This window comes from Denticeps clupeoides, chromosome 11, assembly GCF_900700375.1.
Source record: "Denticeps clupeoides chromosome 11, fDenClu1.1, whole genome shotgun sequence".
Classification (NCBI taxonomy): Eukaryota; Metazoa; Chordata; class Actinopteri; order Clupeiformes; family Denticipitidae; genus Denticeps; species Denticeps clupeoides.
In genome coordinates, this window is record NC_041717.1 from 20,458,850 (window position 1) to 20,474,058 (window position 15,209).

The 15,209-nt window shown below is 44.6% G+C and overlaps 1 protein-coding gene across 3 annotated transcripts in view; it reads right to left on the reverse strand.

The window, feature by feature from the left end:
• Window positions 1-15,209, reverse strand: part of antxr2a (ANTXR cell adhesion molecule 2a) — a 47,035-nt gene that overhangs the window by 22,196 nt on the left and 9,630 nt on the right. Inside the window, exons 5-14 of one of the 3 annotated variants that reach the window (XM_028996697.1) lie at window positions 14,916-15,020; window positions 14,316-14,384; window positions 13,879-13,959; window positions 11,681-11,741; window positions 11,295-11,390; window positions 8,685-8,754; window positions 4,787-4,865; window positions 4,245-4,340; window positions 754-804; window positions 294-389 (exon numbers count right to left, since the gene is read on the reverse strand). In XM_028996697.1, the coding sequence (XP_028852530.1) occupies window positions 294-389; window positions 754-804; window positions 4,245-4,340; window positions 4,787-4,865; window positions 8,685-8,754; window positions 11,295-11,390; window positions 11,681-11,741; window positions 13,879-13,959; window positions 14,316-14,384; window positions 14,916-15,020 (804 nt within the window). The remainder of the gene's footprint in view (window positions 1-293; window positions 390-753; window positions 805-4,244; window positions 4,341-4,786; window positions 4,866-8,684; window positions 8,755-11,294; window positions 11,391-11,680; window positions 11,742-13,878; window positions 13,960-14,315; window positions 14,385-14,915; window positions 15,021-15,209) is intronic. The other 2 variants (XM_028996698.1, XM_028996699.1) reach the window with 2 other exon arrangements.

Sequence of the window (15,209 nt, forward strand, 5' to 3'; positions counted from 1 at the left end):
ACCAAATATATGTCTGGAGGCACTTTGAGCAAGGACAGCGTTTCAAGCACAGTTCATTTTAGGTGCCACCAATGTTAAAATCCTTGTCCTAATCTCTTCTCACCTTGGGGAGAACATCATACATTTCCTGGGGTAAAGAAATTCTTTTTATCCTGTATTCTTCTACACAATACCCATGTGGTCGTGTTCACGTTCCTCTGTTACTAAACACGTTCGGAGTGTTAACATGGATGATGGTAACGTACAGTTCACTTTAAAGAAGAAATCATGGAATTTTTAAAAAAGGACAGAACCTCCATCCGTCTGATCCCTCCTGCTCCTCTCCCACCGTAGTACGAGGCATCTACGGTTGGCCACTTCTTCTTGGGCAGCTGGTCTTCCTCTGGAGGCTGGCAGTGCCGAGCAGAGTAGAACATTATAACTCATATAAACCGAATGGCACATAATAACATGATAACGGCTAAAAGCTGGACTCCACTGGCACTTTTTTTCAAACTGCATTAATTGCAGTGCTAATCAGTAAGGTTGATAAGAGCGGCTTGGTAGTTATCATCATCATGAAAAAAAAAAGTTCTTAAATTAATTAAATGATTTCTGTCACCCAGAACACATGCTCAAACATCACAAAATTTCTTTCTTGTTTTATCCATTAAAATATGGAATTCCTGGTGATGCCTTTGACCTTACAGTAGCTACTTGCACCCAGCACCGGTGTGAAAAAAATGGCCCCAAAGTGTATAAAAATGTACCCACTGGAGGAGGAACAACAGGAGGGGGTCTTCGCGGAGGGGGGTCTTTGATGACCTATGAGAAAAGAACAGTGGAGAAGGAAAAGGATTAAAACACCCTCATCAAGCGGTGCGAGCGGCACAGTCACAATGCATGAGGCCCAAAAACCCACAACCCAGGAAAAGCCCCTTTTACATTGCCTGATTACAGGCGGGGGACCGGTGCAGGCCCCTGGTGCAGAATGAAGCGGAATCCGCCTGTTGACAGGGGAGTGTTTTTGGGGCGAGCGCGGCGGGCCGTTTTACGTCTTAATTAATTGGACGAGGTTCAGCGCGCCCAAGCAATCCCCAGTCATAAAGTCCTAAGGAGCTAATTAGCGCCGGCGATATGCAGAGGCGAGGCTTGGGCCGAGCTCCAGGCCTCGTCAAGAGAAAGAGTGTCTCATTCACGCGGTGCGGCCATACACACACACACACACACCGCCTTCTACACTTGTACGGGCCGGACGTTGTGGCATGCAAATTTACCACAACTGGCCTAAAGCTTTTTGCTGTATGAGATGTGAAAAGTGGAGGTTCCTTATCAAGCAAAAAAAAAAAAAAAATATATATATATATATATATATACACACACACACACACACACATATATATATATATATATAATATCAAGCATATATATATATATATTTTTTTTTTTTTTTTTTGCTTGATAAGGAACCTCCACTTTTCACATCTCATACAGCAAAAAGCTGTATAATATATATATTTTTTAAATTTTATATAACATTTTATATTTAAAAAAATATATATAAAATGTTTTGGTTATATATATATATATATATATATATATATATATATATATATATATATATATATATATATATATATCTCTCTCTCTCTCTCTCTACTTGCACTTGTTTTTGTCAGTTGTTTCTTTTTAAACAAAAAAAAAACAAGCAGTCAGGGGTGAAAGTAAAAAGTAAAAAAGTAAATCTGTTCCAAAAGAAAATGCTAATTTTCTCCATCCATAAGGTTCTCCATCTCTTACATTCACACACGTGCATACACACTTATCCTGAACCAAACCGAGATGGAGATGGAGGCGAGTGTGACAGGACCGCAGCTGACCACACGCCACCCCCCAGCTTTTTTCGGTACGGGGAACCGCGTATCATCGTTCCAACAGCTGCTCCGCCAACACGAAAGCGCACTGATAGCATTACGCCACTGTTGTCATTAGAATAATGGAGAACGATCAATTAGAGTTAATTAATTGCTCTCCGACTCTCCACCGACCGCTGGCGAATCCGGGGCGCGTGCGGCAGCGGGGCGGGGCGCGCGATGATTAACATCATTTTAGCCCGACCTTACGCTGAAGGATTATCCCCCTTTATTGAGTAATTAAGCGGCAGATTTCGGACTTTCCCAGGGCATATTGCGGGATAAATAAAGCATTACACAAATGGCGGGCCGGCCTGCTACCTGACGGACAGATGTTGGCGAGGCACGGGCCAGCACGCACCATCCAAAACCGCTAAGTGCAGGCGGTAATTAAGCGCTGAGAGCCGACCAGCCAATCAGCTTCGGCCGCCCGAAGCAGCCCCATACGGCCCGGCTGCAATTGTCCAATCGGAGTCGGTAATCCGCTCGTCCCGGCCCCAAACGGCCGCGTTGTCAAGCTGTTTCGCCGCTTTGGCGTGTCAGGGGATGAGTGGCAGGTAGCATATTTGCAAATTAAAACGCTGCACTTTCATTAACGGCAAATTAACTTGTTTCGTGGGACGAGGCAAGAGTCCACAAACGTAAAAGGTCGCCCTGCGGAAGGTGAAACTTTTTACATTTACGGCATTTACCAGACGCCCTTATCCAGAGCGACTTACAGGCAGTGGTTACAGGGACAGTCCCACCCTGGAGACACTCGGGGACACGATGGTAGTAAGTGGGATTTGAACCTGGGTCTTCTGGTTCATAGGCGAGTGTAGTGTGTTACCCGCTAGGCTACTACCACCCTTATCTATCTAGATATTTTTAGTACAAGATAACGCAGTTGGACGCGGTTAAGGGACAAAGAATGTTTTTTCCCGAACATTTGTGCGACCTCGCATCAGAGGAGCAGGGGGTTCGGGGTGTTTATCGGCTGATCTGTAGATTTCTGATTTACTGGAGGGGAAACGGGGGGCGGAGCTGGCAGGGCCGAGTTTAAATATTAACAGCGCACACATGGCCCTCTTCTTGTGCCGGGTCCCTGATGGAGTGGAGCAGCAGCTCCCGAACCAAGACAAACAGCGGCCCGGCCAGACATGCTGCGGGGGGTTTACATTTTAATGCGTTTGTTGGTTTTCCAAAATATGCTTCCATCCCGGCCTGGACGCGGGCCCGCCGGCTCCTCAAAAAGAGAGGTGGCGCGTCTCGTTTTTCCCGCGGATGGTATGGCGTCACGTGTGCCAGGATCCGAAGGCATGGGACTTTCAGACACGCCATCTGTAGTTGTTAGCGGTGGTTTAGACTGATAATGTGCTCTGGAGTGGCTCTTGTTAACATGTCAAAGGGAAGCGGTGAACTAAGTGATCTTTTTGTTTAAAGGGACGCGGAGAGACACAATGACGTCAACTGTTAATAAAAATATATATGCTGTGCCGTTTCCTCCTATAAGGAACCGAAATTCAATTCGATGCTTAAATAGAACATGCATTTCTATGCCTCGCTGCCTTTTACGTCAAGTTATTTTTTTTGGCCCAGTTCAAAGGCAACAGGAGTGTTGCCAGGGGCGACACATAAATAATTTCCGACAAATTCACAGTTATTAATTGTCTGAATTGCCTTGTAGGTGATCATTTTAGAATTCTGTTTTAAGTTCTGGTGGAAGGCAACAGATGAAAATTAGCCTATATGTTTGATTCACAGTCATTCCGTTGTTGATTATGAGCACCGTCCGTGTCAAATAATATTAATTAAAATAAAATGTAAAAAATAAAAAAACGCTATGGCATTGTTAACACATTATAAAACTACGTACCGCGACATTACTTTCTTTTCTTTCAGATTAAGTTCTATTTGCTCGTGGCATCAGGCTGACTGCATAAAATGTGCCTCGTGCATGAACAATGGGGAGAGAGAGAGAGACAGTAAAACGGGGCTTTTCTCCGACGGACACGCAATTAGAAGCGGAATTGAGGACGGGAGCGGGCTTCCTGTGCCGAGTCATTTTCGGGGAGGCGGCGGGGTGTGGTTTCAGGCCGAGTGTGAGTGAGTTTACCTGGCGCCCCGCCCAACCGGGCCTGTTATATTCATGAGATTTATTTTTGTTTGGCATGACAGCACATTTCTCCAGAGCCTTTGATGGAAGGATGCCAGACAAGAAGCTCTTGCTTTAAAGAGGCGAGGACCTTCAAAAGGAAGCGACGGGGGGAGCAGATTGAAAACAAGGGGAAAAGAGATCAGATGCTGCCAATGACGAGGCCTCAAAGAGACCCAGGCGACCGAAGAGGTGACAAAGTGGACAGAGGCACTCACCACGGTGCAACACAGTGGCCAAAACCACCACAGGAGAGCCAGAGCCACCAGCAGGAGCAGCACCAGGAACACGATGACCACCGCCTTGCCGTCCGACTGTCACAACACACGTCACAAATTTATGAACAAAAAAAACACACACGCGCTTATGCAGGTTGGAATTTTTTTTCCTATTCCCTTGCAAATTGCAAATACTATAATTAAAGAATGTGAATTTTTAAATAAATGCTTTTATGCTCGTGCAAGGTGGCATTTCATACTATTTCAACAGCTTTTTTCACGTTATTCCACATATATTGCACTTCCACTTTTATCTGCCTTGCCTTCTATTAGAAATAATAGTAACAATCAGTGTGGTTGCTGCAACGGAAATAAACCAGTCAAAATGCTTCTAACCATTTTTAATCAAGGGAAATACAGTAAATTTAAAACTCAAAATTAAAAAAAAAAAATACTGCTATAGATTTGCTCATATCTAAAATGGTGCTCGGTAAGAAATGAACTGGAATGTAACCAGTGTGGCTGACAACGCTGCAACTCACACATGTGGAGGCTGTGATGGTGAACGCGCTTGTGATGAAGCTCTTGCCGTGGTTCAGGCTGATCAGGACGTCCATTTTCCTTACGAAAGAGGGAAGAAATCAGACATCTTGACAAAAGTGCTCACGTTACACAAAAAAAGAAGCCCACTGCACTTATTTACCGGGAAGGCAGGCGAGAAGCGGGCCATAATTAATGCACTAATGATGAACAGCACCACGATTTCCATATGTCCGTTACGCAGGATCCAATTACCGCACGTCTAATGAGAATCCCGGAGATTCAACGCCTGACATCACCCCAAAAATGAAGAAACGATGAGATGGCGGCTCCATTGTCTGCTGAATATGCATTCTGCCGGGGCTGGGAGGGAGGCACTCGCTCCGGTTTAGGCCCATGGTTCATCTCCATAGCTTCAAGTTGTTTTATCAATTTTTTTGTAAAAATGTTTTTTAGTAGTATTTTTTTTCTATCTCCATTATGAAAACATCAAAAGTTCAAAGCAATTCAAATTCAAATGAGAAACGTAAAAAAAAAAAAAAAAAAATCTGAGTTGCCCTGAAATAAAAACAACAAGAAAAACAGCCATTTTGAACTCTTTTCCTGCTTTCTTTTCTCCTCGCGTCTGATCTGGACATCGCAGGAGCGTTAAAAGGTTCTTGCATGTTAACGAAGCGCGTCTGTTGTAATTTAGCTGACACACTCGATCCATGAAAACGCTCGGCAGTTTGTTAATCAAGCTGGATATGTATGGGGCTCCAGGACGAGGCGCAGGCTCGCCACACATTTTTCTGCCAAATGATTCTGTCTCATTAGATATAACTGGTCAGATTCAATGCGCCAAGAGTTCCCTCTCTTTCATTCCCTCCCCTGTTCGACATGCCATGACGGTGACGCTCCTCCGTTTCACCTTTTCAACTAAATTCTGTATTTTCACTGCTTTTATTCACGTCGAAAAAAGGTTTCATAAAACAATCTGTTACAAGGTATGGAGCATGAGCAGATTTTTTTTTTTCAATATTCCGACATGATCACTAAAACAATGTTTATTCATCTATCTAGGATAATATTATAGATAATAGACAATCCTCACTTCATCATATACATTTTCTTAATTAATTCTCTCAAATGAATGCAACTTGTGGAAGACTGGTGAACATTGCAGAAAAGTCACTTTCAATCCCAACACATTTCCCGAAAAGTCAGGACACTTATTTACAGAAGATTTTGATTCCATAAGAAAATCATTTATCGTAGGGGTGGGACAAAGAAACGCCAATGTATATATGTAAAAAACATTTCACAGCAAAAACGTAGTATTTCTTCTTTTTCTTCTAACTAAATATGCTAACATAAATGTTTTTGTTCAAACCCAAGCTCAACAAATCACATGGAACATGTTGCTTCCTGAACGTCATAGCTCTCATTATGGTAGGTTGTGGCTATGTTGCCACGAGGAAGGGAAAATGATTGGTTGCCGCTCCTGTGCTCCCTGCATGGAAGACATTGCCACCACCCTTAAGCGCTGGCATGATGCATACTTAAAACCAGTGCAGCTGCGTTAACAGCCTTCATTTTTCTATGTTAACTGCAACAATTAATGTATTTACTTTTGAGAACTTTAGCTATTTTGTTGCACATGCTTTTACGTCAGTGTCTTTTACACAACTTATTGCTATACTCGATCAGGTGACAAGAGAATGTGTCGACAGGATATCCCCCTCACTGTCAAAAAAAGCTGGTCCTCCGGACCAAGCAGTGCATCCAAAGTCCCACCTCGTCCACCCCTGGCTGAGCAGATGGAACGGCGCAAACCGCGGGCTGCGGTGACGGGTGCCGCGGTTGATTATTGATGAGGGGGGCCCACGTGACGGGGCAGGTGTCGGCTCAGGCTCCCTGTTACGGTTCGCCCTGCACCCTGGTTGTGAAAATGCAGGTGAGTTTTGCGGCCGCCACCGCGGCAACCACGGGGCACCGGAGCCACTTAACCTCCCCGGCCCGCTGTGCACCGAGCCAGGGCGGGGCGGAGCCCCACACAGATGATGGGGGGGGGGGGGGGGGTTGACAGATGCCTCTGACCCTAGATTTAGGCGGAGCAGCTGTCACTGCAGATGAGGCCTGTAGCGAGGTCACTGAGGGGCATTTCCCGGACTGCAGACGTGTCCACCCACCAACAAGAGAGGCCGCCATCAACTTCGGACCCCCCTTTCGCTTAACGCCGTTCCTGCTTTGGTCCGACTCCACTGTGTTATGCAGTCATGCCAAAAAAAACGTTTAGCTCTCGCAAATCCGCCATGTCAACAGCAACGAAAAGTGAAATATTATGTAATATTGCTGGGAAAACATTATTGTCTGTAGTAAGACATTATTTAACAAAAAAAAAGCGATTTTGACATGACTTTGGCTTTCATGGTACAGTTTTCTCACAATTGTCTCACAATCAGAATGAGATGGAGATAAATAATGACTGAAAATGTAGTTCTTTCAAAACTGTAACAAAAATTAGTAACTCAAAATCTATAGAAACCGAATGAGAATTGCTGGTGTCTTCCTCTTGTAAGTCGCTTTGGATAAATTAGTCACACACTACATTCTGCATTATGGTTTTCATGCATGTTTACATTTGTTTGAATTATTCCTAATGTAGATCTTTGAAAGAACATATCTTGGATGTATACTCAGATTGAAATCCTGAGGTTCATGACATGACTGTGGTGCGTCGGGGCCGAAGGCGGCCCTCCCGTTAGGTGGGGATGAGCTGGTCTGGGAGCGGACAGATGGATGAAGCGGGGGCTTAAACGCAGCTCAGCGGCGGCTGCAGGTGGCTGCTGGAGCCGCGGTGAATTATTTAAAACGGGACCGCGGCAATGAGATCCAACACATCTGTCCCGCATCCTTTTTACAGCCCCCGCTCGTTGCGGCCCCCAACAGATGTGTTTGCTCTCCGCTCATGGCTGCTAACTGCTTAATGGGTCACAATTGCCAGCCAACAGTTAATTAAGCGGCCTTTTAAATGCAATATGGAGTGCCGGATCTCCGAGTCGGCGCAGCCTGACTTGGCCATTTAACTTGTTACTACTGTTTATACTGTGTCCCGGTTTACATGCAATTCATGACATTAATTCACATTTGTATATACTTCAACTGTGAAAGAGAGTCACAGTATTGCAAGGGTCGTGGCAGAATGCGCAGGCCAGTTCAGGACCGTATAAATGGCAGACTCCCAAACGCTTCATATAGAAGAGGCATTAAATCTCGTTTAGTGAGATTTTGGCAAGACCAGCATGTCCCACATATATATTTTAGTCAGACTAACACAAACATGTGCAACAAAATAGCTAAAGGTGTCAAAAGTAAATAGATTAACATGAAGGCTTTTAACGCAGAAAGCGTGCATCATGTCAACGCTCGAGGGCGGTGGACATGTCGGCCATGCAGGGAGCACAAAAAATTGCTGCAATGCTTTATCATAATTCATCGTAATTTTAACAAATTAACTGCACATTTGACAATACATTTTCTTTAAAAAGCCCTTTAAATTATTTCTCAGCTCTTATATTTGCCTGCCTTGAATAAATGGCAGATGGTTTGCTTCCGTTATCTGTTGATCTTGTATTATACGGCAGCAGAAAACGAGGCAATTTCTGTAAAAGCATTTTTGTGCAACAAAAATAACCCACAGAACTTGCACCACCAAGTCTGTTCTCACATTTGTTTGCTCAACTGCCTTTATCTGTAAGAAATACAAAGCTGTTGTTCGCACAGCCAAAAACACTAAGAGACGTTAACACACCGTTGCTAATGCCGCATTTTTGCTTGTAGCTTTTGTATTTGCCTACAGGACAGCTTTCTCAGCAGCTTAGAGCTCAGATGACCTGAATGAAGTAGTGAGCTACTTACTGTCCCACTTCCTGCAATACTGGCGCAGGGCAAAGCATGTAGTCATCTTGCACCACGCTTGGCTTCTGGTCTGGAAAATGAGAACACACAGAAGAGAGAGCGAGTTAGAGGAGGCCATCAGGCAGCACAGCAACGTAATTTCTACACCCTGCACTCAGCTGCTATACATCAACAGCGGTTGAAGTAGCAAAACCAACATATTTTACTTAGCTAAAATGTTTTAAGGCAGTTGCATAATCTGCAAGCAGATGTCAAACTGTAAAACAACTTTGTGTAAACTGTTGTTGCATAATTCAGGGTCATGTTTCACACAAAAACTAAGGCAGAAATCTATTGATTATCACCCTCCAAGTGCATCTGATGCAGAATTTATTTCTTGAAAAAAAAAAATGAATTACATATTTCCATATTTTCCCACACTTGTCTCTGAATGTACTATAGCAAGATTTAATTTTAATAATTAACCATGATTTATCACAATTAATTTGGGGCTAAATCTGTTATTAATTAGTTTATCACGCTTAACAGTTCTATAAAAATACAAGCACAAAAAAATTAAGACGTTTGTTTTCATCAACAAAATGAATGACGAAATATCTTTATATTTATGACCCGATGGATATGAGACCAGATGCAATGTAAATGCTGGTCATTTCTTTCTAACTATAATGCAGTATTTCTGTTTCCTGTGTCTCCCATCTGGTCACACGGATGACATCACTTCCTCAATACGCATCCGCTGCATTATTTAGAATGCTTGTGGCGTGTTGGCTGGGAGAAAATGATGAAGCGATCTGTCTATTCTACTAGGTACTTGTACTATACTGAGTGGGTTAAAAATAATTGCATTACTTTAAAGAAAAAAACTAAAACACAATTTTCATTGACTAAAACTACACTAAAATGTCATCAGTTCTTGTTGACTAAAACTAGACTAAAATATCCATGGATAATTCTGACTAAAATAAGACTAAAATGGTCAGACATTTAGTCAACTGAAACCTGACTAGACTAAAATGAGTCAGGACGTGACTAAAACTAATAAAAACTAAAATGACAGCTTGAAGCAAAGACTAGACTACAACTACTATTAAGACAGGCTGCCAAAAACAACTATATCTGTGAGCTGTATATAAGCTGTAACGCAATGTGAACTCAGTCTAAGGTTGTTGAGGGAGAGATGGAACAGAGTTCTGGTAATGAGTTTTGCCATTACCTTTTAAATGAAATGCAGGGAAAAGACCTATCACATTATAGCTAGAGAGAGGAAATTTGCATTTTTAATGGCCAACTTTCTTTTGAGTAACTACCCCAACGCTAATCAGGAACAAGAGCTGCAGGAGCCTGAGTCAGCCAAAATCTCTGAGTCAGAGAAGGGGAGGCGGAGGGCGTCGGGAGGATCTGCTGATGTGTGCAGCCCATTAAAAACCAACTGCAGCAAGAGCGGCGCCCCACAACAGAAGGAAAGCCCTTTCTTGTAACGATAACCATACGCTGCATCTCCGTATCTCGGTTCGGGGGCAACCAAGTTGTAGCAGCACCAACTGTTGCCTGGAAATGCTCCACGGGAAAAATTAATTACATTGTGGAAGCCGATTTCAAGCTTCCAGGATATTAGAGGGTCGGCAAGTGTGTTTAAAAATATATATATAATAATTGCTGGAGCCGCATGTTCTGCGCTAATATAATAAGCTTCTTTTTAGTTGTGTATCAGTGTGATCTGAAGGAAAGAATTCTTCATGGGACGTGTCTCCACTGTATGCACATGTGTGTCCCATGTGGGAGTTTGAGTTTAACATGAAACATATGGCTGGAGAGAACATGCTGGATCATATTATTTAGTACAATCTGACACTAAAGACCGTTCATTTTTATTTAGAACGGTGTTATAGTGTTGCGTTGTGATTAAAAGTGAATGTATTTTAGAATAATTTTTTTTTGACAGTTCACAAAATGCTGAGCTCTTGCCATTTGCACATCGTTTTGGCCAGTTCTGGTCATACGATGGCTAAAACTTCAGATGCTCCAACATTTGTTAAGTTCTGACATCTTTTCTGACGCACCACGATGCACACCTCAGAGCCAAGTGGAGACGTGAACTCAGTACTAGCTACGTGGTTGTATGTGCACGGAATATGTATGTGTGTGTTTTAAATCAAGATAACAAAGAATTAAGATCGGTTCTCGGGACATCAAAACACTTCGTTCAAGATCCAGATGATTATTGCTTTCATGCAACTTTGAGTTCCTTCACCAAAACCCACAAAAATGAGCATCTGCAGCCACTTCCTGTTGTGTGAAGAGAGTGAGGAACGGGCGCGCTCGTTTGTGTACTTTGACATAATTATGGAATTAAGACAGTAATTAGTTAGTCCTTGTTTCATTCTAATCCCGCTGGAGCACATCTCTTCATTTCTTTATAGCACCAACATCTAGTCGCGTGAAATCTGTGAGCCGCATTATGCAGCGCAACAGAATCGTCGTAGTTTTACTATTGTGGTCCAGTCTCTACGTGAAAGCGAAATGTCACGCTAGCAGAAAATTCGCTGTAATGTGACAAAACTGTGGGAGTGCAAGCAAGAAGGCGTGGCCTACACGACGTCTACTCACTGTACGTAGCCTCGCCCACGACAAAGCTGCACACGACCCCCTCCTTGGCCCGGCCGGACATGAAGCCGTTTCCTCGAAGCACGATGTCAAAGGTGTCTGGAAAGAAAAAAAAAAAAAGAGTTAAATTTATACATTTACATTTACATTTTACAGCATTTACCAGACGCCCTTATCCAGAGCGACTTACAATCAGTAGTTACAGGGACAGTCCCCCCCTGGAGCAATTTAGAGTTAAGTGTCTTGCTCAGGGACACAATGGTAGTAAGTGGGATTCGAACCTGGGTCTTCTGGTTCATAGGCGAGTGTGTTACCCACTAGTCTACTACCACCCTATAAGCATGCACGGGCGAGCGCTAATACGCAGATATGCAAATGGCCGCACTTACCGTTCACGCAGACAGCTGAGGGCTCCACGCTCAAGATCTCTGTGCACGATTTCTTCAGGATCTGAAAGTAGAAAGAAAGGAAGGAGGAAGAAAGGAAGAAAAAAAAAAAAAAAAAAAAACACTTAAAAGCCGAGTTTAATTCCCCGCCGCTCTGTTGTTCAGCACCGGCATAAACAAACACATCAGGTCATATTTCAGCGCGCCCCCGTCCGAGGACCACTCCGCACTCCATCCCTCTTCTCGCCGGGCGGGGGGCGCGATGGCAGGTCTTTATGGGGAAATTATGCGCCGAGTGGCCCGACTCGGCGGCTCCATCAGAGCCGCCCCGCTCGCCATTATCATATAAAGAGGCTCCTGTGTGAACTCACACTCGCATCTCCCGTCACCGCGTAAATCAACAAAGCACAAACTATGCAAATCCGCGCACGCGGCCGTCCTGGAGAGGGGCGGCGAGGAGCGGCGTTCCGAGCGGAGGCGAGCCTGGCGAGGGGAGATTGCTCAGTGCAAAGAGTCCATTAAACGCCGGCGTCTGATAAGGCCGGAGGGGGGGATGGAAGGGGGCTTTTAAACCCCCCCCCCTCCCGTGTCTGATCACAGATCAGATGTCCCGCATCTGAAGCGCAGACTAGGTGGCGTTCGCTTCATCCTGTCCTGTGACAGACAGGCCGATTAATCAACAGGCGAGCGGACGGGCAGGGGTCCAGGCGCGTTGGGGCTTATGGCCGCGGACTTAGAGAGGCCCGAGTCTGGCTGGCCAAAACAGGGCCACGCTTCCGGAGTGGCGGCAAACCAAAGCATCTGGTTTGGGAAGAAGGTTTTTTTTCTGCATTTTGAACAAAATCGAGATGAAGTTTTCAGCGTAGTCAGAAGGTTGCCGGTTCGAATCCCGATCCGCCAAGGTGCCACTGAGGTGCCACTGAGCAAAGCACCGTCCCCACACACTGCTCCCCGGGCGCCTGTCATGGCTGCCCACTGCTCACTCAGGGTGATGGGTTAAATGCAGAGGACAAATTTCACTGTGTGCACCGTGTGCTGTGCTGCTGTGTATCGCAAGTTACTTTACTTTATTTTGCAGACGCTTTTATCCAAAGCGACTTACAGGAGGAATTGACAATCACTTCACTTTACTTTAGAGTGTGAGCACAGCAACATATCCAAAACCTTTCATTATTCAGCACCAAACATTCCCATTCAGTGTTAAAATAGCAGTTACTTCTATTAATATTGCTGTTGTAAACAACATTGCTTTCATGCATCATTTGTTCATATTTAAAGCTGAGGCACGCTAAAAGCACGTTAGCTGTGGAGACACCTTTTTTTTTTTATTTCGAGGAGATCTGCAGCGATGACCTCAAATCCTAGAAATCACACCCCAGAGCCGCACAAGTCCGACCTCCAGGATTACTAATGGTTTGAGAATGCCTGACCGGCCATGTAGTAATTTTTGCTAGCTTTAACACGCTCAAATCATCCATGTTTCTAAGCAAAGGCTTGCAGGTGATTTATTTACGTTGAACATGGTTGAACATGGTTGCAGTCATTTTCATCCATCTGTCACGCGTGTGCAATGCACCTTATATATGTCAGTAGTTTGTAACAAATCCTTCTAATCACCATCGGAACGGCGCGCCGCAGCACAGCCCATCCCGGCCGGCTCTCCAGAGGATGTCACAGGGCGTGGCTATGCAGCACAATTGGAACGCTCGCACTGATCATGTTCAAGTTCCAAAGTGAGACCTGCCAACCTTGGCGCAGCTTACTCTGAATGCATTATTAATATGTTATTATGTACCTGTGATGGAAGCACATAAACCGATAAAGAATTCAGTTAAAAACCCCTTTGTGAGCGTGATCATTTGCCATATATACCTGTACTGGTGATGCGAGACAAAGCGGGATATTTTGGACCAAGAGCGTGGGTCATGTTCCCTAATACCAGGGAAGTGGCCATAGGCTCCTCCCCATTTTAAAGTTTGTTGTTGTTGTTTGCGAGTTCACTGCATGAAATCTACGTGTTGCGACATTGCTGAACGCTCCCCACACACTACGTCTGTTATGGCGCCTAGAAAAAAACCACGTGGTCACTTTGTTAGTATTGGCTGACAGCATGAATATACGCTCGAGGAAGACATTAGGAGAGCGGAAGAGCGGAAGTATGGGAGGTGAGGAGGATGTGTGCTGAGGGGTTGCAGACGTACCGAGTTGACGATGCCTTTCAGGGCCTGAAATCCGCCCAGGACGGGAAACACGTGGGCCCTGCTGTCGGCTACGTCGGCAAGCTAGTGGAAGCAGCAGAGAGATCACGTGACCAAAGCGCCAGCCCCGTCCTCGTCCTCAGTCCTGCTGACCGTGTCCCCTTATCCGCCCCTCTCGTTTATCACTGGGAGGACGGGGCTCGGGGCCAAAACTCCAGTAATTACCAGCAAATCATTAAGGGCCTCGGCTGGCCCGCTCGCTGGTGCTTCACGTTTCAGCGTTTGCTTGTCCTTGCATCACTAATTTAAACGGATAAGGATGAGTCTCGTTTCACATCTGTGAGGGCCCGGACTCCTCAACCTTTCACTTCTTCCTGATCGGGACAGGCTACAGCGGCGCTTCGAAAACGTCGGAGATCAGGAGATGCTGTAACACTCACCTGCTCTTCATCGAAGTCCTTAATTCCGACACCGTACACACGGGCTCCAAACTGTCGAGCGGTATCAGCCTGTCACAAAAACGCGTTTTTTCCCTTCGTGAATTCTTCAGGGATCTCCAGTTCTAATGAAGGTCTATTTTTTAAAAAAGATTTAACCTCAACAAAAATCCAATAATTGTCGTATTTTTTACTATAATTTTACCCTCTGTGCGATGTGCATGCAATAATTCCAAAACTTCCTTTATATTATGGCTAAGTTATTCCATTAGCATGACATGGTACAGAGCTCTCTTTCATCTGGCTGCGCAGACATACTTGTAATGTGCAGCTATCTCACGTGCCTTTACAGCCAATCAATGTACGATGTAACACAGTCAAGTATTATTCTGTAATTTCAGTAATTATTCTGTAAAAATGTCAAACTCACATCCGGCCCCCCGAGATCACTTAATATAGATCTACTATTAAGGTCCAGTGATATGAAGTGCTAATAACACACAAAAATGCATATCCCATAATGCAGTGCTTCATTTGCCAGCTCTAACACAGACCTCCTGGACCAGACCTGGGAACTCCTGATCTGCCTCCTGCTCCACTCACCTCTGCCACTGTCAGCTCATGGATGTATGCTGACAGCTTTCCATCAGTCAGGGCTACGATGATGCTGGACGTCTTCTTCGTCTGGACCTTCATTTGCTCCCAAGCCTGACGACAAGCCATAAAAAAGCATTAAAGAAATTAGCACCTTCAGAACATGACGATAAATGAACATGTCCACGTATCTGGATCTACAGCTACTTGTTTGCAAATACAATCTAATTCCATACATAAAGTGGAGGAGCCTACGCTCGCTATCACTTGCCTTGCCAATAAGGCCGGGCAAAATATAGATAT